The sequence below is a fragment of the Suricata suricatta genome, chromosome 12, assembly GCF_006229205.1.
Source record: "Suricata suricatta isolate VVHF042 chromosome 12, meerkat_22Aug2017_6uvM2_HiC, whole genome shotgun sequence".
Lineage (NCBI taxonomy): Eukaryota > Metazoa > Chordata > Mammalia > Carnivora > Herpestidae > Suricata > Suricata suricatta.
The window spans coordinates 17,396,806-17,422,124 of NC_043711.1; the positions used below are offsets into that span (position 1 = coordinate 17,396,806).

At 53.0% G+C, this 25,319-nt stretch overlaps 2 protein-coding genes across 23 annotated transcripts in view; both read right to left on the reverse strand.

Moving 5' to 3' along the window:
• SHISA5 (shisa family member 5) overlaps nucleotides 1–5,780 on the reverse strand; it is a 22,152-nt gene extending 16,372 nt beyond the window's left edge. Inside the window, exons 1-2 of one of the 2 annotated variants that reach the window (XM_029919146.1) lie at nucleotides 3,883–5,780; nucleotides 1,385–1,541 (exon numbers count right to left, since the gene is read on the reverse strand). In XM_029919146.1, coding sequence (XP_029775006.1) covers nucleotides 1,385–1,541; nucleotides 3,883–3,949 — 224 coding nt within the window. In that variant the 5' untranslated portion in view covers nucleotides 3,950–5,780. Of the gene's footprint in view, nucleotides 1–1,384; nucleotides 1,542–3,879 lie in introns of both variants that reach the window. The other variant, XM_029919145.1, reaches the window with a different exon arrangement.
• PFKFB4 (6-phosphofructo-2-kinase/fructose-2,6-biphosphatase 4) overlaps nucleotides 1–25,319 on the reverse strand; it is a 60,232-nt gene that overhangs the window by 7,776 nt on the left and 27,137 nt on the right. For 2 of the 21 annotated variants that reach the window (XR_003901540.1, XR_003901529.1), the window contains exons 10-20: nucleotides 25,089–25,193; nucleotides 24,581–24,685; nucleotides 23,703–23,832; nucleotides 23,533–23,595; nucleotides 22,470–22,534; nucleotides 21,500–21,581; nucleotides 20,084–20,442; nucleotides 14,566–14,741; nucleotides 14,013–14,110; nucleotides 10,957–11,225; nucleotides 10,364–10,551 (exon numbers count right to left, since the gene is read on the reverse strand). Coding sequence is in view for 2 of the 21 variants with exons in the window: in XM_029919131.1 (XP_029774991.1) it covers nucleotides 20,363–20,442; nucleotides 21,500–21,581; nucleotides 22,470–22,534; nucleotides 23,533–23,595; nucleotides 23,703–23,832; nucleotides 24,581–24,685; nucleotides 25,089–25,193 (630 nt within the window). In the remaining 19 variants the exon portion in view is untranslated. Of the gene's footprint in view, nucleotides 1–1,453; nucleotides 1,542–6,659; nucleotides 6,699–9,723; nucleotides 9,889–10,363; nucleotides 10,552–10,956; nucleotides 11,226–11,865; nucleotides 11,892–14,012; nucleotides 14,111–14,565; nucleotides 14,742–15,726; nucleotides 15,862–18,397; nucleotides 20,443–20,480; nucleotides 21,178–21,499; nucleotides 21,582–22,469; nucleotides 22,535–23,532; nucleotides 23,596–23,702; nucleotides 23,833–24,580; nucleotides 24,686–25,088; nucleotides 25,194–25,319 lie in introns of those variants that run through there. The other 19 variants (XR_003901547.1, XR_003901546.1, XR_003901531.1 and 16 more) reach the window with 18 other exon arrangements.

Consider the following 25,319-nt stretch of genomic DNA (forward strand, 5'->3'; position numbering starts at 1 on the left):
CCTGAGTCAGGCTCTGTGCTGACAGCTCAGAGCCTGGGAGCCTGCTTTGGATTCTGTATCTCCCTCTCTCTCTGACCCTCCCCTGCTTGTACTGTCTCTCTTGCTTTCTCCCTCAAAAATAAATAAACATTTAAAATATTTTTTTTTAATAAAAAGGGGCACCTGGGTGGCTCAGTCGGTTAAGGGTCTGACTTCAGCTCAGGTAATGATCTCACAGTTCGTGAGTTCAAGCCCCATGTTGGGCTCTCTGCTGTCAGCCCAGAGCCCCCTTCCGATCCTCTGCCCCCATCTCTCTCTGCCCCTCCTCGGCTTGTACACTCTTGCATGCACACACACTCTTTTCTCAAAAATAAATAAATGTGAAAATACAAAAATTAAAATAAATGAATAAATTATTAAAAATACGGGGCACCTGGGTGGCTCAGTCAGTTGAGCATCCGGCATCGGCTCAGGTCATGATCTCATAGTTCATGGGTTCGAGCCCCGCGTTGGGCTCTGTGCTGACAGCTAGCTCAGAGCCTGGAGCCTGCTTCTGATTCTGTGCCTCCCTCTCTCTCTGACCACCCCCCCTTGCAAGCACTGTCTCTCTCTGTCTCTCAAAAATAAATAAAAAACATTAAAAAAATTTTTTAATACATTTAAAAAATAAATTTAATGTATAAATAAATAAATAAGTAAATAAATCACAAACAATGAAAAGGACATACAGACTGGTAGCCTATGGAATGGTCATGTGCAATGAAAGGAAATATGTAAGATGACAGGCTGGTCTTGCCCAGATCAGTTATGATCAACCTGCCCTGAGCTGAGAAGTCTGACCATCTCAACCCTTTCTGTACCTGCGACCAACCACAACAGAAACACAGATGTGGCAAAGGGGGACCTTGGCTCCAGCCCATGACATGGCCTAAACCCTGATACAGTGCAAATCCACGGGCCAGGCCAAGGGGACACAGGCATGGTGCAGAGTGAAACGTGCTTTCCACAAGATGATACCCACACAAATCACATACAAGCCCCTGCCAGGTGTGTGCACATACTGTAGGGTACGCTCATACCATGGCAGGTACCTTGTTGATATAGGTACAGACCCAGGGGAGAGCCACAGGGCCAACTGAGGCCACCAGCCATGAGAAAACCTGCTCATCCCTGCTGGGTGAGGTGGGTGAGCTGTAGCCCTTTAGGGTTGTGGGGAATGGGGTAAGGGACTAACTGAGCAAGCTCTGGGGAGCTCAGCCCCGAACAGGGGCTCCCCACCCCCACCCCCGCCCCTGGTCCAGTGCTCTATCACCTTGAGGGGGCCGAGAGGCCGAAGGGGCAGGGCTATTCCCCTTTCACATACACTCCTGCTCAGGCCTCCCACCCTGCAACCACAGGCACCCACCTGGCCTCAGGCATAGCACACTTTTCCTCATTCCACACAAATTTCTTCAGCACATCAGAGCAGCAGTATTGTTTGTGACAGGTGCCACAGCAGAAATCAGGACAGGACTCAGGGAAGAGGATGCGTCCACCGGAAGCCACACACACTTCACTGTGGGCTGGAGCAGAGAAGCACACTTGTTCATCTGTGGCCACAGGGCCAGGCCTCACGCCAGAGCTCAGCCATGTGCTGGCCAGCACAGCCGCTTTCCCAGCACCTCCGGCAGGCGCAAGCATGTGGCCATCTTTGAACCATCCTAGCCATTGGCCACCTCTAGTCATGGCCCCCGCCCCCATCAGCCTTGCCCTCTACCCTGCCCCACAGCAGAGGCACCTAACCATCCCCCCTCCCTCCCCCACCACCCCACCAGCCACTTGCCTTCTGATGGAAGACTGACCTTTCTAAGTGGGAGTCTGGCTACTTCCTGCTTTCGGACCACTCCTGGTCTCCACTGACTCGGGATCAAGTCCAGAGTCCATTAGCAAGGGTCTGGACTGCAAAGGGCCTTGACAGCCACCCCAGCTTTCCAACTCTACCCACATTCTTGCCTGTCTCCCACTCCCCATCTTCAATCCACTCATCCTACAAGGTCTCACCCCAGGCCTCCTCCTCCAGAAACTGCCCAAGCCCATCAGTAAACAGTAATACCCCCAACTAGCTGCTGGGGCCCAGGCACTGGACAAACTAGTTCTCAGTCCTTACTTGCTCTCCTCACCACTCAGCCGTGGCCCCCTGGGCCCCTGCGAGACACAGGACTGCAGGGGCCTGGCCCTCATGGACCACACCCTCGTGTCAGGCTGTCTCCAGAGCAACTCCCCACTGGCTACAGTTTTACCCACCATATAAGTGTCTGTGAAACAATTAGCCCTGGGCTGGGCCTGCAACAGGTGCCCACATAATGCCTACGCCCTCGGTAGCCAGGGCTCTGAGGCAGTGGCATCACTTGAAGTGCTTATACTTCATTACAAAGCTCGCGGGCAAAACTGGGATGTGAGGACATTCCCCCAGGTTGGGGTATAGACAGCACTTCCCTGTACCTGGCTGACAAGTGTGGGAAATGACCAGGGCCTTGAGAGACAACAAGGCTTACAAACTTCCAGGAAGATGCTACAGCCAAATGTTCCCATGCATCCTTAGGATGTATTAGCAGAGACCTAGTGCCCACCAGCAGGAGGGGGCAGTCCTGGAGGGCCTGGACAGACCCCACCAAGAACATCCAATCCCGCAAGACCCAGATGACTATGGTAGCCGATAAACCATGAAGTGTGGCTACTTCACCTGGAAACAGTCCTGGCCCGGCACCTGGAACCTGGAAACCCAGACTGCCCGGGGCCCTGGAGCAACGGGCAGTGTCTGGAGACCAGCCTGGTCAGGGTATCACGTACAGAGCAAGGCCCAAAGAAAGAGGCACTGAGTGGCCTCCCTAAATAGAAATAACTAGGAATGGGATGAGGACAGGGGAGCGGTGCTCTCTTCTTGGCAGGTTCAGACAGAACCCTGCTCTGGGCAAAGCTACAGGACAGAGGACCTGACCACTACCAGCTTGCCCTGGGAGTAGGGATGGTAGCAGGTATGGTCAGCATGGCTCACGCTACTGGGTAACTTGGGTGACCCGCTTCCAGCAGGGTCTTTACAGCCTTTACAGTCACGGCCCAGCCTCCAAGCTGGTGCTGAAGACACACATCACTGATGTTGTTTGGACCAAGAGCCCATGACACAAATGCTCTTCTGGGCCCCAGACACTCAAGGAGGCTTCCCAGATCTCACTGGACCAAGGACTAAGGGTCTACCTTCTCACTTTCCCACCCCAGGCCCCCAAATTCGTCTCAGCTCCCAGGAAATAAAGCCCTTCTCCTGGAGGAAGCCACTCACCCCCGAGGGATCATCAGCTTCCTCCGGCTGGGCAAGGGGCTGTTCCAATTCCTACCCCTAAAAGGCCCCCAGCCTGGCCTCCTCCGCCAGTGATTCATCAGTCTACCATCAACACTTACACAGTGAAGTTCCCTCCAACCCCCGAAGCCAGCCTCAGCCAAGTGGGGGCTTCCAGCCAGTAAACAGAGCCTAAAGGAAAGCCTCCACTGGAGGGGCCAGGCCTCCCTGCTGCCACCACCCTAGGCTAAGGCCAGGCGGGGACTCCTACCCCAGTTCCTGGGGACCCAATCCCTTGGAACACCTGAGGGAGCACAGACCCCACCACCACCACTACCACCATTCCAGGGCAGGACAATGGTGGCAACTTCCTAAGGTCTGGGCAGTGTCAGTTCAGACTGGGAGGGGTGCAGTGGAGGTCAGGTCAGTCCTGGGGGTTGGCTGACTGCCTCGGGGTTAATGGGGTGGGGGACACCGTGGGGATGGTGTTGTCTGGGCTCACGCCAGGGGCGCACGGACGTGGCTGCCCCGCTCCCATACACACTGTCCCCGCCTGGGACAAACTACCCCCACCCCCAAAAGCTCACCACCTGGAGGCGGCAGGAGCAGCAGCAGCAGCAGCAGCAGGATCCGTGGCACGGGGACACTCGCAGCCATAGTTGGGTGGCGGACGGACAGAAGAACAGACGGACAGAAGCAACAGGGGTTGTGGTGCAGCCGCAGCCTCAGCGACCCGTGCGGCCACCGCTTCCTCGCCCCGCCCCGGTGGCCTGTTCCGGGAACCCCGCCCGGAGGAGGGAGCGGAGAGGAGGGCGAGGCAAGGGAGGGGGAGAGGACGCCCCTCCCAGCCTCCGGGACAGGCTCACGTTAGGGGCCACGCAAAAACAATGCCCTGGGCCGTTTACAACGCCTACAGGCGCCTGACGACCAAGATGTTGGTAGGATACTTTCCGCCCCCACCAGGCCCCCCCTCCACTGGAGCCCCAGTTCCCAGCCCTTGACCTGGAGGGTGTCTCCAAAGGAATCTGCATCCTAACACTTGGGAAGCAGGACACAAACCCTCCCATGGCCCATGGCCCTCCTGTGCCCCTCAAGTCCTCATTCTGCAATGGAGGACCAGGTGAGGTGGTGGGGACAGTGCCCAGAGCACACCCGGGCACACAGTAGGCACTCAATAAATGCCAGTCCCTTCTGCAAGCCTAGCCCATCACCTCACCCACTGGGTTGATATCTCTATCCTCTCAGGCATCCTACCTCCCAAACCAGGTTGGCTGGCTCCCAGCTCAGGGCAATCCCAGTTCAAATGGCCCTGTCTGAGGATGGGAACTGGCAGCTCCCAGGCACACCAGGCCACCTCCCGGCTCAGGGAGAGTCTGGTTGGGCCACATCCCTGTCTGCTCCAGACCATGTGCTCGCACAAGCCACCTTGAGATGGAGCAATGGCTAACAGTGGCCCTGCCACCCACTGTGGGGCAGGAGTCTGGGAAGAGCCAGGGAAATGGAGAAGGAGCACTGTCTTGAGTCTGTTCCAGCTGCTAAAACAAAAATATCATAGACCTGGGGGCTTGTAAACAACAGTTCTGCCAAATGGGAAGTCCAAGATCAGGTTGCCAGCAAATTCTATGTCTGATGAGAGTTTCCTGGTTCATATATGATCGTCCTTCCCCTATGTTTTCACCTGGCGGAAGGGCTAAGGGACCTCTCTGGGGCCTCTTTTATAAGGGCCCTAATCCCCATTCATGAGGGCTCCACCTTCAAGATCACCTTCAAGATCTAATCACCTCCCAAAGGCTCCACCTCCAAATACCAACACCTTGAGGTTAGAATTCCAACTTATGAATTTTGCAAGGACACGTGTTCAGTCTATGGCGAGCATTTTTTTTACCCAGGGTTCCTGACCTGCCTCCCACCTGGCACACCCAGTACATTCTACTCAAAGCAGATGACATGAAATGTCACACTAACGAGACACTGGATCCAGGGCATACACCCTGTGAGTCACCTCGTGTTTATCACCTGAGGACACAGGAAGACCTGAGAGGGCAACCTGGGGGGTCCTCAGTGCAGCTCCCCAGGCTAGGGGGTGAGAAGAGGGAGGCGAGGGTTCAGGCCACCACCTGGCCAAGAAGGGCTTGCGGCTCAGCACATGGGACAGAAGCATGACTGTCCCTGGTTAGAATGGGGAGCCCTCCCCGTCTTGCCCCACTGCCTCTGCCCCCTCAGCTGCATGGCCTGAAGCTTAGCACAGCCCAGGTCCCCTTTCCCCATGCACAACAGACACCACATGCTCGCCTCCATGTCCAGCCATCCTCTGATATCCACCATTCCACTCCCTGGGCATCCAGCCTCTGCCTCCTAGACTTGGTCTCTCTTCATAACAAGTCCCTGCTCCCAGCAAAGCTCCCAAGAGTTGCCCTGTCTTGGGGCATCTGGGTGGCTCAGTCCGTTAAGTCTCTGGCTTCAGCTTAGGTCATGATCTCACGGTTCGTGCATTCAAGTCCCTCATCGGGCTCTGTGCCAACAGCTCAGAGCCTGGAGCCTGTCTTCAGAGTTTGTGTCTCCCTCTCTCTCTGACCCTCCCCTGCTCACACTATCTCTCTCTGTCTCTCAAAAGTAAATTAAAAACATTAAAAAAAAAAAAAAAGAGTTGTTCTGTCTTCTCTTTGGCTTCTCTGCTCTGACACCTCCACCCCACTTCTTCCAGGAGCCTCTCCCCTGGCCTCAGCCTCCCTGACCTTTTCAGGATTGGGGTCCCTATGCCAACTCATCTTCCCTCACGTCACAGACAAACATGTGAAACCTTCATAGTGGAGTATGGTGGGGCCTCCATGACCCACTCAGAGCCCTGCATGGTGAGGAGGGGCTGGGAAATCACAGCCATGCATCCGACAGGCATGTGCCCATGGCAGGGGAGGAGGACACAAGGCCTGTGAAGCTGAGAAACGATCACTTCCACAAGCTGCACAGGGAAATCAGCCCCTCCAAAGCAGAAACCAAACTCCCTGTGGCAAACATGAGGGTCTCAACAAGATTGAGGGTCCCCCATCAGCAAAACTAAAAGGCAACCGACAGAATGGGATATTTGCAAATGACATATCAGATGAAGGGTTAGTATCCAAAATCTACAACAAACTTATCAATCAAATAATCCAGTGAAGAAATGGGCAGAAGACATGAATAGACACTTCTCTAAAGAAGGCATCCAGATGGCTAACAGACACATGAAAAAATGCTCAACATCACTCACCATCAGGGAAATAGAAATCAAAATCACAATAAGATACCACCTCATACCAGTCAGAATGGCTAAAATTAACAACTCAGGCAACAACAGACGTTGGCGAGGATGCAGAGAAAGAGGATCTCTTTTGCACCGCTGGTGGGAATGCAAACTGGTGCAGCCACTCTGGAAAACAGTATGGAGGTTCCTCAAAAAGTTAAAAACAGAACTACCCTACAACCCAGCAATTGCACCACTAGGTATTTATCCAAGGGATACAGGTGTGCTGTTTCAAAGGGGCACGTGCACCCCAAAGCCTATCACAGCACTATTGACAATAGCCAAAGTATGGGAAAAGCCCACATATCCATTGACAGATGAACGGATAAAGAAGATGTGGTGTACATATATATATACATGTACACACAAACATACATACACACAATGGAGTATTACTAGGCTATCAAAAAGAATGAAATCTTGCTATTTGGAACAACGTGGATGGAATTGGAGGGTATTACACTAAGCAAAATTAGTCAGAGAAAGACAAGTATCATATGATTTCACTCATATGTGGAATTTAAGATACAAAGCAGATTATCATAAGGGAAGGGATGCAAAAATTATATAAAAACAGGGAGGGTGACAAAACATGAGACACTTAAATATAGAGAACAAACTGAGGGTTGCTGGAGGGCCTGTGGTTGGAGGGATGGGCTAAATGGGCAAGAGACATTAAGGAGGACACTTGTGGGGATGAATCACTGGAGTCTACTCCTGAAATCATTATTGCACTCTATGCTAACTAACTTGCATGTAAATTAAAACGTTTAAAAATTTTAAAACTAAAAACAGAAAAAAAATTGAGGGTCCTCCAATGCAACTTGATCTCAGGGTCATGAGTTCAAGCCCCACATTGGGTGCAGAGTTTACATTAAAATTAAAAAAAAAAGTGTACTCAACAAGATTAGGGTCCTCCAGGCAGGACACATGATATGAGGACCCAGACCAGCTGGACTAACTCAGCCAAAATCTGCTAGGCCACAGGTATGGGGATGGGGTAGAGGGGCAAGGAAGCGGGGGCTGTTCTCAGACCCACCCCTCTGCCAGCTTTTCTCCTCAGACCTTCCAGCAGGCACCTTTCCCTGCTTACAGGCAGACCCTACCTTGCATTCTGTCCCTTCCCCATCTGGTCTACCTGAAATGGCTCACACCTCATCTCAGGGCATGGCCCCCACCCCTACCTGCTGCCTCCCCGCTCTCCCCAAGGCCAGTGGCACCACAGGGTCCTCCCCTATGTCCTCACCCTCTCCCTCTGCATTTCTGCCTTGCATTGCCTGCTGGTGTCCTGGGCTACCTGTCACCTTCCTCACCTTCCACCCACAACTCCACTCCTGCCCGCTCCCCACTGTGCTCACAGTGGCCCCTGCCCTGACCTCTCTTCCAACATATTGGCCTCTGAGATTTCCTGCCCATCGGTCACTGCTCAGGCCCTGAGGACTCCCAGAACACCACCTCCAAAGACCTCCTGGGCCTCCACAGACAACTCGCGCCTGTATCCCCAGTTCCCCTTGGCCACCCAGACTGGTGCTCAACTCCTCCCCCCACCCCCTACCACTCTCATCTCCAGAACATGCTTTTCCTCACCACCGACCCAGCTCTGGTCTCACCAGCTCTCTCCATGCTTCCAGTCTTGATCTTCCTAAAGAACAAATCAGTAACTTCCCCACCCCCACTCTAAACCCTGCAAGGGTTCATCCCCAAGGTTCTACTTTTTTTTTTTAAGTTTATTTATTGGGTCGCCTGGGTGGCTCAGTCAGTTGAACGTCCGACTTCAGCTCAGGTCATGATCTCGCGGTTGGTGGGTTTGAGCCCCACGTCAGGCTCTGTGCTGACAGCTAGCTCAGAGCCTGGAGCCTGTCTTTGGGTTCTGTGTCTCCCTCTCTCTCTGACCCTCCCCTGGTCACGCTGTCTCTCTCTTTCAAAAATAAATAAAACATTAAAAAAATAAAGTTTATTTATTAATTTTGAAAGAGAGAGAGAAAGCATGAGTGGGAAGGGGCAGAGAGAGACAGAGACAGAGAGAGAATACCAAGCAGGCTCTGCACTGTCAGCACAGAGCCCAACTTGGGGCTCAATCTTACAACCCTAGGATCACCACCTGAGCCAAATCAAGAGTCTGAGGCTTACTGAACTGAGCCACCCAGGTGCCCCTCTCCAACGCTCTTAAAATAAATTCCAACTTGAGTCCCAGCAATAAATGGGGTCCTTTGTGCTTGCTGGCTCTGCAGCCACCACACACATTTCCCACCCCCTACCCTTCTGGCATAACCTTTATGTTCCAGTGGAAACACCACCTCCTCCAGGAAGCCTCCCAAGATGTCAAGTCTGGGGGCTCCCCTCTGTGACTCCCCCAGCCCAACATGAAACCCTGGGTCACGTGGAGGTCTTCTGCTACTCTGAGGTCACTATGAGGCTGGGCTAGTGTCTGTCTTCTGTATCCAGCACAAGGGCCATGCACATAGCAGGTGCCCATAATTGAAAAAGGAAAGACAAGACCCCCTTCAGCACACTGACCTCTTTCCCCTGAGTACCAGCCCTGACATCACACCCCCAGGGGATGGGCTGCCTCAGTGGCTCCAGTCCTCTGTGCTACCCCTAGTAGGAGCCTGGCAGCAGGCTGTCTTGTACTTAACCCTCCAGGTCCACCTTGCTCTCCACCCTGTCCTGGAGCTCCCTTTCCTGGGCTTTCTAGGCTTGGCAAATAGAAGGCAAAGGTGAGTGGTCCTGGTGGGGGAGGAGAGTGCGGGAAGGGGGGGGCGGGGGGGAGGCTGCTCCCCATTGCTTCTTCCCCACCCCCCAGTTTGCATCCATACCTGCCACCCCAAAGCCACTCCTCCTCTGTCTCTTTCAGAGAAAGAGATAATGCTCAGAAACAGGGAGACTTATCTAGAGGGCCACAGGAGTGAGTGACTTGAGAGATCCCTCTGGTGGACAGATGACAGGAGCTGAAACTGGAGGTGTGGGGACCAGTTTGGAGCTAAGGGATGGGCCCACACCGGGTTCTCGTAACCCCTCCCCACTTTGCCCCTGTAGGTTTGCGGACTGAAAGTTCTCTTCCTGAGGTTAGCCCCCAGGTGCTGGCTGCCTCAACCTAGGTGGTCACATTAACCTGTCTGGAGCTCTGCAGGCCCCTGTATTGAGGGCTCACCTCAAATGCCCAGCCCCCGGTGTGTGGCCAAGCTGTGATGGCAATTCCTCATGGAGAGCGCCCAGCGATGCCCAGAAAGCCCAGTCCTTGACAGGGCATGGGTGGCAAGGAGTGGGCGTGACCTGTCAGCCCAGGACTGAGCCTCGAGGCAGGGAGAGGTGAGTGCTGTAAAAAAAAAAAAAAAAAAAAAAAAGAGGGGGTGGCTCAGTTAGTTAAGCATCCAACTTTGGCTCACGTCAGGATCTTACAAACTCTTCATGAGTTTGACCCCCGGTGTCCTGCTATGCTGACAGCTCACTCAGAGCCTGGAGCCTGCTTCGGATTCTGTGTCTCCCTCTTTCTCTCTGTGCCCCTCCTCTGCTCACTCTCTGTCTCTTCTCTCTCTCTCAAAAATAAACATTAAAAAAATAAAACAAAACCCCAAAACCACAGGCCCAAAATGGTTCCCAAGTTCCCAAACCAGGGCTCCGATAACCCAATCTAATTTCAGTTTTTTTTTTTTTTTTATGTCTTTATTTTATTTTGAGAGAGACAGAGTGAGCAGGGAAGGGGCAGAGAGAAAGGGAGACACAGAATGTGAAGCAGGCTCCAGGCTCGCTCTGAGCTGTTAGCACAGAGCCCGACGAGGGGCTCAAACCCACAAACTGTGAGATCATGACCTGAGCCAAAGTCGGACACTTAACCGACTGAGCCACCCAGGCGCCCCTAATTTCAGTTTCAACTTCCCTCAGAAATGTAGTCTTAACCGGTCAGTCAGGAATTTTTCAATCAGTGCCACTGAGTCTGCCTCTGGCTCTTCTCCCATCCCTCAGAGAAAGATGGAGTCATCTGCAAGATAAGACACCTTGCTAGGCCCCCCAGAAAGAGCCCAGGCCTGGAGTAATCCTTTTCTTTTGCTAATGTCCTTCCTGCTCCACCCTCCTTCTACCGAAACCTTCCGTCTGGTCCCACTCCTCAGAGCTCACTCCACAGGTAAGATGGGAGGCTGCACAATCCGTGAATCGTTTAAGCCAATTAGATCTTTAGAATGTACTCAGGCGAATTTTTGTTAATTAGTAATGCTAAGGTAGAGGCCCCTGCCATTCCTCTTTATCCAACATTGGCCCCTCTCTTCCACTTGAGACAACAGAAATGCCAGAGTGTCAGGGGCTGTCCTTTGCCCCAGGGCAAGGGCTTTGTCCAGGCCCAGCCAATCAGACTACCCTCCCAGGAGTTCCCTGGAGTGCAGGTTACCGCTGCAGGACAGCGGGGAGCCTCCTCCATGGGGGCTGTGGGGGTGGTGGCCGCTGGGCTGCTGCCTGTGGCATCTGGGCCTCTAGTGAGGCCCCTGCGGTGGCGGCGGTGGTGGCTCCCACAACGGGCCAGAGCGGGGCTGGGGTTTGGGCTGGAGACGAGCTATCTGGCTGGGAGTCTTGTCCGTCGGCCCCCTCGGTGGCTCTGGGAACTCCACAAGTTTCTTTTCACAAATTATGTTTCTGATTAAGTCGGGCAGAGTCCATCTCCTGCAAATGATAGAGATGCTGTCACCAGGAATGGCAGAGGTTGCCTCCGGGAAACAGGTGGTTCCGGACTGGACATTTGTCTGGTGGCTGCTGAAGGCAGTGGAAAGCCAGCTGGGATGAAGCGAAAGCAGTCTAGCAAACCAGGCAGCCTGCAGCCCCCACTGAGGTGCGGTATAGTAAAAACTAGGTGCTCTTTGTCCCTGCTTCCCGGCACCAGAGCTCTCAAAACACTTGGATGTCCAGTCTCTTGTATACTAATAAGACTCCAGGCCGGGAAGTCCTACCCTTCAGAAAGCTTCTGGGTGGGGGCAGGTCACCAGAAAGACCCAGCCATGAATAGAGGGTAGGAGCCTTCAGCCCCAGCTGGGGAGGTGGGGGTGGAGATTTCACTTCTATCAACCAAAAGCCAATGATTTTTTTAAAAATATATGTTATCAACTCCAGCAATAGCAAAGTCTCTTTCCTGTCAAAAATAAAGCTTTAGGGGCGCCTGGGTGGTTCAATTGGTTAAGGGTCTCTTGATTTTGACTCTTGGTTTCAGCTCAGGTCGTAATCTCATGGTTACTGAGTTCAAGCCCCGCATCAGGCTCTTTGCTGACAGAGTAGAGTGGGCTCGGGATTTTTCTCTCCATCTCTCTCTCTCTCTGCCCCTCCCTGGCTTGCTCTCTAAACAAACAAACAAACAAACAAACAAATAAAATAAACATTAAAAATTTTTAAATAAAGTTTTAAAGTCAAAACATTATTTTAAAAATTCTAATTAGTTATTTTATGATCTATGTGACTTGGTTTCTAGGGTTTTTGAAGGTTAAGTCTACCCGTACCTCACTTCTACACTTGTCCTTAAACTTGCAAGGTCAATGACCTAATCAATGGTGTTTCCGTAATGAAACCTCCATAAAAGCCCCTGTGTGGGGAGTTCTGGGAGTTCCCAAGATAGGTGAATTACCTGATGTGCTAGGAAGGCAGCAGCCCTCGTATTCTGGAAGCTCCACGCCACCCTTTCTCTCTCCCCAGTACCTCACTCTATGCATCTCTTCCATTTGGTGGTTCCTGAATTGCATCCTTTTTAATAAACGAAAATGTAAATAAAGTGTTTCCCTGAGTTCTATGAGTTATTCCAGCAAGTTATTGAATCGAGGAGGGGGCTTGTACCTGATTTATAGCCAGCTGATCAGAAGTTATGGGTGGCCCTCTTGGGACTTGGGACTAGCACCTGAAGTAGGGTCAGTCTTGTGGGACTGAGCCCTTAACCTGTGGGGTCTGCACTAAGGCAAGAGTTGGTGTCCAAATCGGATTGAATTGTTGGACACCTAGTTGGTGTGGGAAAATCAGAGAATTAGTTATAAGTGTGAAAAACCCCACAAAATTTAGTGTTCCAAATGGCATCAGAAAACAAGACACCACAGGCAGCCCCTCAGGTGAGGAACCCACTGACACTAGGGTTTTGGGAGGCCAAGGGCTTCACCTTAGAACAACACAAAGGGCCTGGGAAATGCACTGACTGCTGTCCAGTGGTTGCTTTTAACCGGCATTCAAACGGCTTAAAGAAAGAGAACCAACAGGGTCAGATTCTCAGCTGCTTTGTGTCCAACCACAAACTGAAAACTTTATTGGGGAAGAGGGGGGGGCTCCATCAGTTAAGTGTTCGACTTCGGCTCAGGTCATGATCTCTTGCTTCATGAGTTAGAGCGCCACATCAGGTTCTCTGCTGTCAGACTGAGTCCACTTCAGATCCTCGGTCTGCCTGTCTCTCTGCCCCACTCCTGATCAGGACTCACTCTCTCTTAAAAATAAACATTTGCATTTTTTTAATGTTTTATTTATTTTTGATACAGAGAGAGACAGCATGAGAGGGGGAGTGTCAGAGAGAGAGGGAGACACAGAATCCATAGCAGGCTCCAGGCTCTGAGCTAGCTGTCAGCACAGAGCCTGATGCGGGGCTTGAACTCACGAACGTGAGATCTGACCTGAGCCGAAATCGGAGGCTTAACCGACTGAGCCACCCAGGTGCCCCAGCATTTGCATTTTTAAAAACTTAAAAAAAAAAGAAACCTTTCTCATCTTTACAAAGGAATTTCCTATCTCTCACAGCCCACGCAGATTCTGTGGCTCCAGGTAACATACTGATTAAATCCACAGCCTCCCTAAATCTTTAACGTGAAAGCCAGGCGCTGCCCAGGACAGAGCACCAAGAGTGTGCACAACGACACTGGGAAATACTTGGCAGGTCCACATCCATGGGCCTTCTTACCTTCCTTGGCCCACAGATTCACCCCGACACAGCGGCCACCCCCAGCTCCCCCACGCTCCTCACCCTGCTCCTTCTCACACCCTTCTGCTGCCTCTTCATGTCACGCTCTTAATGTGGGGTCCCTAGGGCTGGGTCCTCAGATGCTGTTTCTTCTCTATTGACATTCCCCGTGAGAGCAGGTCCAGTCCATGGCTCTAAGTACCATCTACACACTGATGATGCTGTTTCGTATCTCCAGCCCAGACTTAAACTCCAGGCTCCAAGGTCCAACTGTTCATCAACACCTCCACTTGGATATACAACTGGCATTTAATCTGAGTGCACCTTCAGCTGAACTGCTGACCCCCAGCATCGTGCTGCCCCATGCGGACTTCCATGGGTCCACAGTGGTGACCCCGCCTCACCCCCCGGCATCATGTCTTTCTCACAGGCCTTTATCCATACCAGCTGCCAATCTTGGCTCTACCTTCACAACTGAGGCAGAACCAGACTACTTCTCAGCAGCCCCAATGCCAGCATCAAGGTCTCCTCACCTGGACTGTCATATCCTCCAGTGGTTCCAGACAGGTCTCTTGACTTCTGCTCTGCCCCGCCGAAGTCTGTTCTGGCAGGGGCGGCAGCCAGAGGGAGCCTTTGAAAAGGTTCATCAGATCAAGTCACTTGGCTCAAAGGCCTTCATGGGCCTCCTATTTCGAAGGCCCCGTATCACCTGTACCCCATGACCTCTGACCTGGCCTTCTTCCTCTTCACTCTGGCTTCTGCAGTCACCCCAACCTGTGTTCCTGGAACTTACCTGGCACAGCCTGGCCTCAGAGTCTCACACCAGCTATGTGATGCTCTACAGCTTCATCCATCACTGGTCACCTCAGTGAGGCCTTCTTACACCCCCACCACACCCCCCTCTGTCCCAGCGCCCTGTGAGGAGCTACATCCTTACTTATTTCTGTACTGTGTCTCCCACAGTGAGAATGTCAGTGCTGTGACTGCAGGAGGTTGCCTGGAGGGCTTCCTGCTCCATCCCCACAGCTTAGCCCACAGATGACACCAGATGAAGATCTATGAACGAACTCAGAGGAATCAGATTACCGTTTGCAAGGGCGAGCCAACTTGTCTCCTGCCTCTCTTCCCAAACTCCATCATATCCCCAGTGCCTTAAACTAAAGATGCATTCCAGCAGGGCGCCCTGGGGGTGCAGTCAGTGGAGCATGTGACTCTTGATCTCAGGGTTGTGGGTTCCAGCCCCACACTGGGTGTAGGGATGACTGAAAAATAAAATATTAAAAAGAAAAAAGATGGATTCCAGCATGTCTAGAGATCTTTTTTTTTTAATTTTTAATGTCTTTTATTTATTTTTTGGGAGATAGAAACAGTGCGAGCAGGGGAGGGTCAGAGAGAGAGGGAGACACAGAATCTGAAGCAGGCTCCAGGCTCTGAGCTAGCTGTCAGCACAGAGCCTGATGCGGGGCTCAAACTCACTAACTGTGAGATCATGACCTGAGCCCAAGTCGGATGCTTAACCAACTGAGCCACCCAGGCACTTTTACAAAGTAAAACCCAGGGGCAAAGGCTTATGTACCAAAGGAACTGTAAGACTTTTGTGACTTTACCTTGGTCACAATGTGGAGAATATGTGTGCAGAAAGACTGAGGTCCTAGACCCAGGAGATAAGAACCTAAGTGTACATTTGTCTGAATTTATCGATACAGGTGCACTGGACAGAAATTTTGGATTCAGTGTGCTGGTTTAAGCTACTAGGGCTTGTTCTGTGTGTCTATTTCGTTGGCTGGAATGAAAGCAGAGTCTCCCTAAAGGCAACAGAGATGCCCAAAGCTCCCTGGTATAATGTGGAAGAAAGAATCCAAAGACTCAGGAAGATTCGCTCATTCACTGAAATCTAATATTGGACTGAGCTCATCAGACAACTCACCCAGAGATACTCCCTTTACCATCGTTTTGAAGTTCACTGCTGAGGACATCATCTTTGAAAAGTGATGCTATTTCTATATAAAGTCACACTGTGAGGTATGAGGCTTAGGTCTTCAATGCATGAATTGCTTTGTGGGGGGACACAATTCAACCTTTACTAAACAAGTTCCACGGGTCAGGGATTCCGACCGGAGACACCGTAATTGAGATGCCTCTTTGATTTCAAGGCAGATACCAGACGCCTGGGCACCGAGAGCCAAGTAGCAGCCTCGAGCTGCCAGAGGAGAGAGAGGTACAGAGACCATGACAGGCAGGACTTACTGGCAATCCGAATGGCCTGGCCTAAAGGGATCTTTGCCAGGATCCTCAGGCCTCTAGGACCAAAACTGACAGGGAGGCCCATAGAGTTATCCTTTTGTGTGTCATCAAAGGCCTGGAGGGCAGACCAACAGAGACCTGCCAACAAGAGAGGATTTTTTTTCCTCCAATGTTCTAGGTAAAATCAGTTCATAAACTCAGGGGCCCCTGAAGGAAGTAGGGGGGTGCCCTTTACGGTGAGGGCCCTGTGCAAACGGCTCAGGTCATGCTGGCACTTTCTTCACAGTCCTTCCCAAAAAGACTTGTGGCCATTAACCACGGTGTGGCAGACACTAGTTCTAGTCTACCCCTAAGCTATTTTGGGTGGCAGGGGTGTTGTTTTGTTTTAGTTTATTTATTTTTGAGAGGGAGAGCAGGGGAGGGGCAGAGACAGGGAGATAGAGAATCCCAAGCAGGTTCTGTGCTGTTGGTGAAGAGTCCGACTTGGGGCTCGAACTCACAAACCTTGAGATTATGACCTGAGCCAAAATCAAGAGTCAATGGTTTAACCCACTGAGCCACCTACGTGCCCCCATTTTCTTTTTTTTAAAGTAATGTCTAGGCTCCATGTGGAGCTCAAACTCATGACCCCAAGGTCAAGAGTCACAAGCTCCCCATCTTTCACTTTTGTTCAGTGGTGCCCAGATGGCTCAGTCAGTTAAGTGTCTAACTCTTGATTTCAGCTCAGGTCATGATCTCATAATTCATGAGATTGGGACCTACACGGGCTTTGCACTAATAGCACAGAGCCTGCTTGGGATTCTCTCTCTCTTCCCCTCCTCTGTTCATGTTCCCTCTCTTCCTCTCAAAATAAATGAATAAATAACTTAAAAAAAAAAACGGTTTTGCTCTAACGACAATATGCCCAGCCCCACACATGATTGGTTTAAGCCATACATGCCAACACTCCCCTTTGCTGGTGATAACTGTACTTTAATTTATTAATATATAGTATGTAATTATTATATTATAAATATAATTCAAATATTACTGAAACCTATGTCTTTGCAACATTTCTTTCTATCCAAATACCCTCTGATCCTAACATCCAATCATGGTCATTGTTTTCCAGCAATCCAAAATGCTACAAAATTTTTCAACATGACAGTATATAAATCGCTCTTTCTAGGTTGTGGTAGAACACTGGATCTGAAGGAAAATTCTCATAGTGTTATATCTCACTTCTTCTGCTGTTTCTTTGCTGCTAAAAATCTTTAACACTGGGGCACCTGGGTGGCTCAGTCGGTTGAGTGTCTGGCTGTGGCTCAGGTCATGACCTCACAGTTCGTGTGTTCAAGCCCCGTGTTGGGCTCTGTGCTGACAGCTAGCTCACAGCCTGGAGCCTGTCTTCAGATTCTGTGTCTCCCTCTCTCTCTGACCCTCCCCTGTTCACACTGTCTGTCTATCTGTCTGTCTCTCAAAAATAAATAAAACATTAAGACAAATTTTTAAAAAATCTTTAACACCTTGAGGCACCTGGGTGGCTCAGTTGGTTAAGTAGCCAACTTCGGCTCAGGTCATGATCTTGTGGTTCATGGGTTAGAGCCCCACATCAGGCTCTATTGCTGACAGCTCAGAGCCTGGAGCCTGCTTTGGATTCTGTGTCTCCGTCTCTCTCCAACCCTCCCCGACTCATGCTCTGTTTCTCTCTGTCTCAATAATAAACTTTTTAAAAAAAACATAAAAAAAAAATCTTTAATCCCTTCCAAAAGTGCTGAGGCCTCTCAGGTCAGGTGTCCAGGCAGGAACTCAGTGCCCAGAGACAGGGCAAAGACCATCAGGCTGTTTCCTAATCTCACCTACCAAGAAGACGGCTGCAGCTGAAATCCCTCTGAACTCGGGGATGGTGCCCAGGGGTTTCTGTTATCCATCGTGACACGGCTGGTAAGGCACAGCCACAGCTGTTGGCAACACCAACCACTCAGAAACAGCCCAGCCACGGCCGCTCCGACCCTGACACACTGGGAGAGGTGCAGCTGGGCACACAGCCATGTCCAGCCCTATCACGTCCACCAAGCAGCAGCCCTGCCCTCCCAACAGCCCAACCCCAGGGCAGAGGGTATGGAAAATCCAGTAATTTTTCTGGGGCACAAGAAAGGGAAAACCCCTCCCCTTGTCTAATTGTCCCCAATCCAGAGGTGACAAAACATGATAGAACTAGCCAACACGCCCCACCCACAGCCTCATGCAGGCCTTCTGTCCATCCCCCATCAGCCCCTGGTGGCCCCTCCCCAAGGATGCCAACATTTGAGATCCATAGTTTCCCCTCAATAGTGCTCCACTCCAAATGCCCCCTTACACATCTGCTTCAGGCTCAGGGATGAGCACCCAGAACCCAAGGTTGACCCAGACAAAACTCAGCTCTGTCCCTGCCCATGTGCACCAGGCCCAGGGCTCATTCTAGGACAAGACAGTTTCCTCTCCAGAGAAGGGTAGGCATGGAGGTGGGAGGTGGACCAAGGATCCCAACACAGAGCTACGCGACTACGACATGGGAGTGTGTAGAGCCAGCTGGAAATACCTCACAAAAGGAGAGATGGCCCCAAGATACCATCTTAGATTCTTAAATTTTTAATTCTTATTCTTTTTAAGTAAGCTCTAGGCCCAACGTGGAGCTTGAACTCACGACCCCGAGATCAAGAGCTACGCGCTCTACTGACTAAGCCAGCCAGGTGCCCCAATTTTTTTTTAAAGAGTATTTATTGCAAAGAATGCTGGACACAGTGTGATATGTGGCTGAGATCCAACAACACCCATTCTGGGGAGAACGGGAAAGTGTCTTCAACACAAGCACATCCACCAGCATGACTAGAACCCAGTGGCCAACCCAGTGGGTTGCTGACCATGCAGAGACCACTCCAGGGCAGAGGCGGAGAGAGAAGCCCCAACCCACGCCAAGCTCCCAGGCTTCCTTCTGCCTTATCCCAGGCCTTGTGACACTTCAGGTCCAGCAGCTCCTGACTGCCCTCTGGGCACAGAGAAAAGGCATTGTTGGTCGTGCCTCAGCCAGCCTGAGGTCCTGGCGAGGTGGGGACATCCAGATGTAAGTGCCACTAACCAGAGACCCACTGTGGCCGAATAGTGAGTGTGTCCAAAGGACCAAGTCACCAAAACTCTGCAGTCCCCATGCCCCAAAGGTAGGGGCATGGTCCTCTGGTCGTGGGTTCAGGGCTTGGGGCTCTGGCAGGAGGTAAGTCCAGAAGATCCTGCCCCAGCCCTCCACCGAGTCTGTGCACAGCCACTGCAGCACCCCAGGCTGAGAGACCTCCAGCTAGGGCAGGGACACACACTTCCCTCAGGGGCAAGTGGCGCTTGCAGGCAGCAAAGCCCCGGGAGGCTGGGAAAGGTAGGTTGTTTTGCCAGGGAAGGTTCCAGGTACAAGGTGGACTCGGGATCCTGGGTCCTGTGCAAGGCAGGGTGTCCAACTACAGATCCAGACATGCCCTTACCCAGCCTCACGACTTGCTGGCCAGGCTTCCTGCCCAGCTATACAGTGGAGCCCAAACCCACTGCCCAGCCTGCCTCTTTGGGCTCAAAAGAACTCAGGGGCATGACAGATGGTAGCCTTCCGAGGTTGTTTTCTGCCAGGCTCCCGTGCACATGAATCAAAATCTGTGACATGGCGGGGAAAATCTTCCCCTGGACAGGGAGCCTCAGGCTTCCGCCCAGTCCCACAGGTGGAAGTCAGTGAATGCCAGGACGGGCTTTTTTTCTCTGAATCATTCACAGCAAATGCACGTCTCAGCCACCAGGGTTCACTCCTGTGTGGACACAGGCAGCAACGGGATAGAGGTAGCCTAGTGGGCAGGGCCAGGAGGGGAGAAGGGACAGCAGCCCCTCCCTCAAGCACGTGGGTGTGCACTGGGAAGAACTCACACAATCGCCCTGTCTTTACGTGCTTTCACTGTGCAGCAGGTGGGCAGGGGTGGCCATGGCCATCAGCTCCCACCAGTGTTCCAGTGTGTGTGCAACTGAGAAGCAGGGACCACAAAGGCTGTGCTCTGTGCGTGTTCTGTGCATCATGTCGTGTTGAAGTGAGCACACTGCTCTCACAAGTGGCCTAGCCAGTGGAGGCGCCTGCCTTGGTGGCTCTATGGGTCAAGGCAGGGCAGGATGGGAAGAGCTCTCCCTCTCACCCAAGGCAGCGGAGCTCAGGTCACCATGAAGACCTTGCCTCTGGCTCAGGAAGTGGCCACAGAGTGGCGGAGCCCCTGCAGCGGGCCCCCAGGTCCACCTCAGACAGCTCGGCCATGGCGGGATTACCACAGCAAGTGCTTTCTGTTCCATGTTTAGGGTTACACACTTTACAAAGCCAACTAACCAGTGAGAGGACACCTCACAGCTGCAACAGAAGGACTGGGTTGCCAGGAAACCTCTCACCAGCCCAGGGCAGACGCAGTGTGGCCAAGTGATTCTTAGCAGCAGGTCGGGCACCACGAAAAACCCTGTCGTCATTAACAAGGAAGCAGGTGGGCTGTTGCGGCAGCTCTGGGCGCCACCAGCCAGGTGTGATGTTGAGGATGTTCCAGCATAGAAACGATCACATGGACCAGGGCGCCTGTAGTAACGTCATCTGCAGAGATCAGTACCTGCCTGGGGGTCACAGTGGATGAGACATGGTCACTGGTGGGCAGGGACCGTGACGAGGGCTTCCTCCGGAGGCCTTGAGATGTCTACATTCTGCAAAACAAACAACACAGAAAATTCACCCTGTGGTGAGAATAGACATACACCCAATGTACTGCTGCCTACTTTCCTCATCACCGTGCCCACACTCACCCCCCAGGAGCCCTGGTTGCATGACTTCATTACCCAAATTCCCCTAAGAGCAAAGGCCCAGGGGCCTCTCAACATAGGCTGGGTGGATGGACACAAGGGTTCAAAGGCAGGGGAGGAAGATGCCCCTGGTTGCTGCTTGCACACAGGCCGGGCATCACCCAGAGTAAGGCTATCTCCACCTCCTGCCCCAGGCCCGAGTCAGCCAGGATGGAACAGCTGGCTTGCATCCTCACCAGTGGGGAGCAGGCAAAGGGACCTGCTCCTGGGGGTGCCCTCCTCCTGGCTCTATGTGTCGGTGGACAGGTGTCAGATGTAGCCGCAGCAGTTTGTGGACATCTCCTAGTCTGGGGCCTGCTCTGTCCTCTCAGAGCTGGGGCGCAGGGCGCCCTGGACCTCCTGAAGCCCTCAGCTACAGACAGGCACTGCCAAACCACAAAGTCCACTTCCTCCCACAGCCTGCTGGGCTCAGGCCAAAGGAATAGAGAGTCTGACACCTTCTTCCTCAGCTCCCTGAGATGGTGCTGAGGGACCTCAAATCCTAGTGGCCCATCTTCTTGATTGGGGGCCCTTACAACCATCAGCTGCTGAAGCAGGTCACGTTGGGCTGCAGCCCTGTGTGATGTCACGTGCCCAGATCTGCAGGGAGGAAGACACGCCCCCACAGGCACACCTCTGCGTGCCCTGAACCAGTCAGTGGAATTGGAGGGGCAGGTGTAATTACCATCGTGGGTGGGGCAGGCTTTCCCATCACATTCCCAAGAATGGGCTAGGACCCAGGGACCCTGCCACCTGACAGGAAACCAGCTGGGAACCTGGGCCAGCAGAAGTCTGCCTCTCAGAAGCCAGCATGCAGAGGTGGGGAAGGTGGCTGCCACCTACTCCATGGCCATGCCGGTTCCTGCCCCGTGGATGCGGGCATCAGCTCCCAATGGGCACCGGGTCCAGGGGCTTCTCTTACCATCATCGACCATCACCCTGTCAGTCAGTGCTGGGGCCCAGTGCCTTCTGGGCTTTCCTCTGCACATGCCTTCACCTGGGACCTGTGGGTGCCAGACTAGGCTTGGGACACACTCTCAGGACAAACAGGGAAGTGGCCTGCATGGTAGATGGTCCCAGTGATGGGCAGTAGCCTTAAGAACATGCACCCATCTCCGACAGTGGGGTTCAAGGCCAAGGGGTGAGCGGCCCAAGGCTTGTACCTTTGACGGGGACCCAGAGCCCCCCATGTTCCACTGTAGAGGGCAGCAGGCACAATGGAGGCCCCAGGAGCCTCCTTGCTGCAGTAGACCGTGTGAACAGGGTCCAGAAGGACTACTCTGGCTCCTGGTCTCAGTGAAAGACAGACCTCATGTGGGCATAGAAAGTGGTTCTGGGCAAAACTTCAAGGAGCTTCTATCTTAAACAAGGCACTGGGTAGTGAACTGATTTTCTGCATGATAGTCTCTATCTAGCGCCAAAACCCTCTCAGCACCTGCATTGCCCTTTCTGCAACAAAGCACAATACTGCTTTAATTGTTAAAGGTGCTCAAGTTGGAAAAGATCCTCATGAGGCCTGAGCTTGTAGGGGAAGAAGGAAGAATCCCCACCTGTCCCTTCAGAGGGTCTCTTGCTTCTTTTCCCTCTGGGATCCCCCTCCCCCTGGCTCAGATGGCTATGGTAGGTAGGGCTGCTGAGAAGCCACTAACTCAGGCTCAGACACTTCCCAGCCTGGGAGCCCAAGTCCAGGGGTTTCTCCACCCCCAGGGCAGCATTCTCAGAGGCCTAGCCCAGAGCCATGACCTTGGCCTGGTGATAAGACAGCAGCTTTGGCAGAGAACTCAAGCTCACTCTGGCAGGCACCCCAGTGGGCTCTGGGCCTTGAAGATGCTGTGCCTGGCTACCCCCAGGAATATGCTCGCCACCCCAGCAGTGAGTGACCCCGTTGCTACCTGAGGCCTGTCCCGGTGCGTGTTCACAGCCATCACGTTCAGGAATATTGACTCCACTTTACAACCTGCCAAAGGGAAGATGGAAATTCATTTCCCCTCCTGGATGGCCGCTGGAGCCACAGAGGGGAGAAACTTCTCTCAGGTCGAAGCCTGGGGTACTACAGAATACAGCAGCCATTCTCTGCCTCGTCCTGGTCCTCTCACCTTAGGCAGCTCTGTGGAGCATGTGAGGAAGGGTGAGGTACCCAGTCGGGCCCGCACTTAACACGTGCCTCAGCACAGCCTTGGTGAGGAGCCCGGACACCCAGGCAGGGCTACACCGAGGACCCAAGCTGCCCACTGCAGGGGCGGAGGGCAGGCTAAGGAGTGGTGGGCCTGAGCTCGACGTGGAGTCATTCGTGAGTCTTCAGAACACCCAAGCCACCCAAATCACACCCCAAGTGTGCTACAAACCCAAGCCCAACAGGCCAGGTGCTCAGCGAAATGGGGATAAGGGAATGAGCACACACGGGAATGACATCAGCTGCCACTAGGCTTTATGGTCATTCTCCCAAGGACACAGCCACCGGAGGGGTGCCTTGTAGCCTGTGTCAAAGGTGAGGAGCTGAGACCCAGGAGCTTAGGCCCTGCACCCAGAATATTTTAAGGCCCAGATCCTGAGGGCTCTGGGACTTTGCAGGGGGGTTCAGAAAAACCAGTAGGAAAGCCCCTCTTGTGGGTGGGTGATGGTTAAGGACCACTGGAAAGGCACCAGTCATAGAAATAAAACAAAAAGACAAAAACCAAAAAAGCAACAACTAAAAATTATAAATTGGGAGGCGTGCCTGACTGGCTCAGTTGGTAGAGCATGTGACTCCTCATCTTGGGGTTGTGAATTCGAGCCCCATGCTGGGTATAGAGCTTCCTTAAAAAGAAAAATAAAAGTAAATTGGGAAAGGTAGTGGGGTGGGCAGCGGAGGAATGAGCCCCTAAAGGAATTTTAAAGGGATCTACAGCAAAATCATGGGACCAAGCAGAAAGCCAGCATCCGGCAACGAGCTCAGTGTGCAAGAAGCTTCCTTACCGTAAGCCACAGGGGTCAGCTTCAGGACGGTGTGCAGTGGACACTTGAGGTAGGGCAGCTGTTCTGTGGACACAGACGGGGAGGGCTGGCACGCCGGGGATACCCACACGACAGTCCCACTACGTCTCTCACATCCACACATCCCCCCTCCCCAGGGCCTGGGCCCGCACCTGCTGCCTTGTCCAGGAAGTAGGCCAGGAGGCAACGCATCACAGCCTGGTGGCAGATGACCAGCACATTCTCTTGCCTCTCCAGCTCCATGATGACAGGCTCAAGCCGCTGGACCAGGTCCTCGTAAGACTGCAAGGGCAAGTGGGAAGGGTCCCTCAGGCCCTGCTCCAGGGGTAGTGACGGAGACATTCTGGGTAGCAGGCTTCCTCCTCGCTCCCAGGAGGCTCCCCATTCTGGGAGGCTGCAGCTAGGTATCCTCCAGCCTGGCCCCTGAGACCCCTCTAGGGCCAGGTCCCCGGAGGACTAGAGGGCAAGGCTGGGCCTCAGGCTGCCATCCTAGGGGGCCACCTCTGTGCTCACCCCCAGGGCCCTGGGCTGAACCCTCTGCTGCTGGAACGCTCCCAAAACTTCCTGAAGCATGACCTGTCTGCATGCCTGAGGGCCCAGAAACAATGACCCTGGCAGTCTGTTACCCTGTGCCTCCCCTGGGTGCCGGGAGGTAGCTGATAAGGGAGACCTGGGACCAATCCCTCACCCTGAGGTTGAGAGATCTCCACCAGGAGACCAAGCCCTCTTGGCACACAAAGAGCAAAACAAATGTCTCAAGCTGGGAGCTGAATGTGGCCCCATGCTCTGAGAGCAATGCCTTGTAGTTCTGGAGGAATCCTAGACTAGTCCTTTTGGTAACTGCTATTTCCCTGTTTTAAATCTGACCTCTGCCTCATAGTAGGATGCGGGGGAAAGTAATGCTACCCAGAGCTGTGCTTTTCCCAAAGACAGTCCAGCAGAGGGGCCAAGAGTCTGGGATCTGGAGTGGGTAGGGGGCTTCCGCATGTGTTCGTATTTGTGTGCATACAGTTGTGTGCCTTAGTGGTACCTTTATTTGGCCACTGCCCCGGGCCACCTCTTGGAAGTGGGAGATACTGGAGTATCTGGGAGTATCTATTTCTGACCTGGGGCCTGGGCTGAAGCAGGAGCCAGCCTGAGGGAAGGAGACAAGAGCACATGGCTTATAGTGGTCACGACTCAACTGGGGAAGGTCTCCCTATGTCTGCATTCAGGGGCCTGTGTCTGGGGCCACAGGGAGGACATAATCCCTATGATACCCTGGGGAAGAGAAAAGGCGAAGGCAGGAACACTGGGGAGTAGGGATCCAGAGTCTCGGAGGTGGGAGTCCCTGCTGCACTGTCCATCCATCGTCCAAGGCGGGCAGGGACTGTGTGGCCTGGATCCCGTGGCTGGGAGGTGACGGTGACGACATGTACACCCAGCCTGGCCAAGCTCTGAGGTCAGACCCCGCCGACTGCCCACACAGCCTCCACAGAGCACCCCCCCAGTGGTCCTGGGGCAGATGGCATGTGGTGAAGCCCCTAAATCCCACCTACCTCCCCCTTGGGGTACCGGTACCGGTACTTGTCCTGGTCCCGCAGGGCAAACTCCAGTGGATAATGGTCCTGAATTTCCTCGTAGGTCATTTCCTCACAGACGCCCTAGGGAGACACCGAGGTCGTCACACCTCCCATGCCAGGCCCGGGGATCAGCCCTGTGTCAGGGGGAGGGCAGGCAGAGGGGACCAGGTTTACAGGGCATTTCCTGGGCCATGGGGGCCCTCCCAA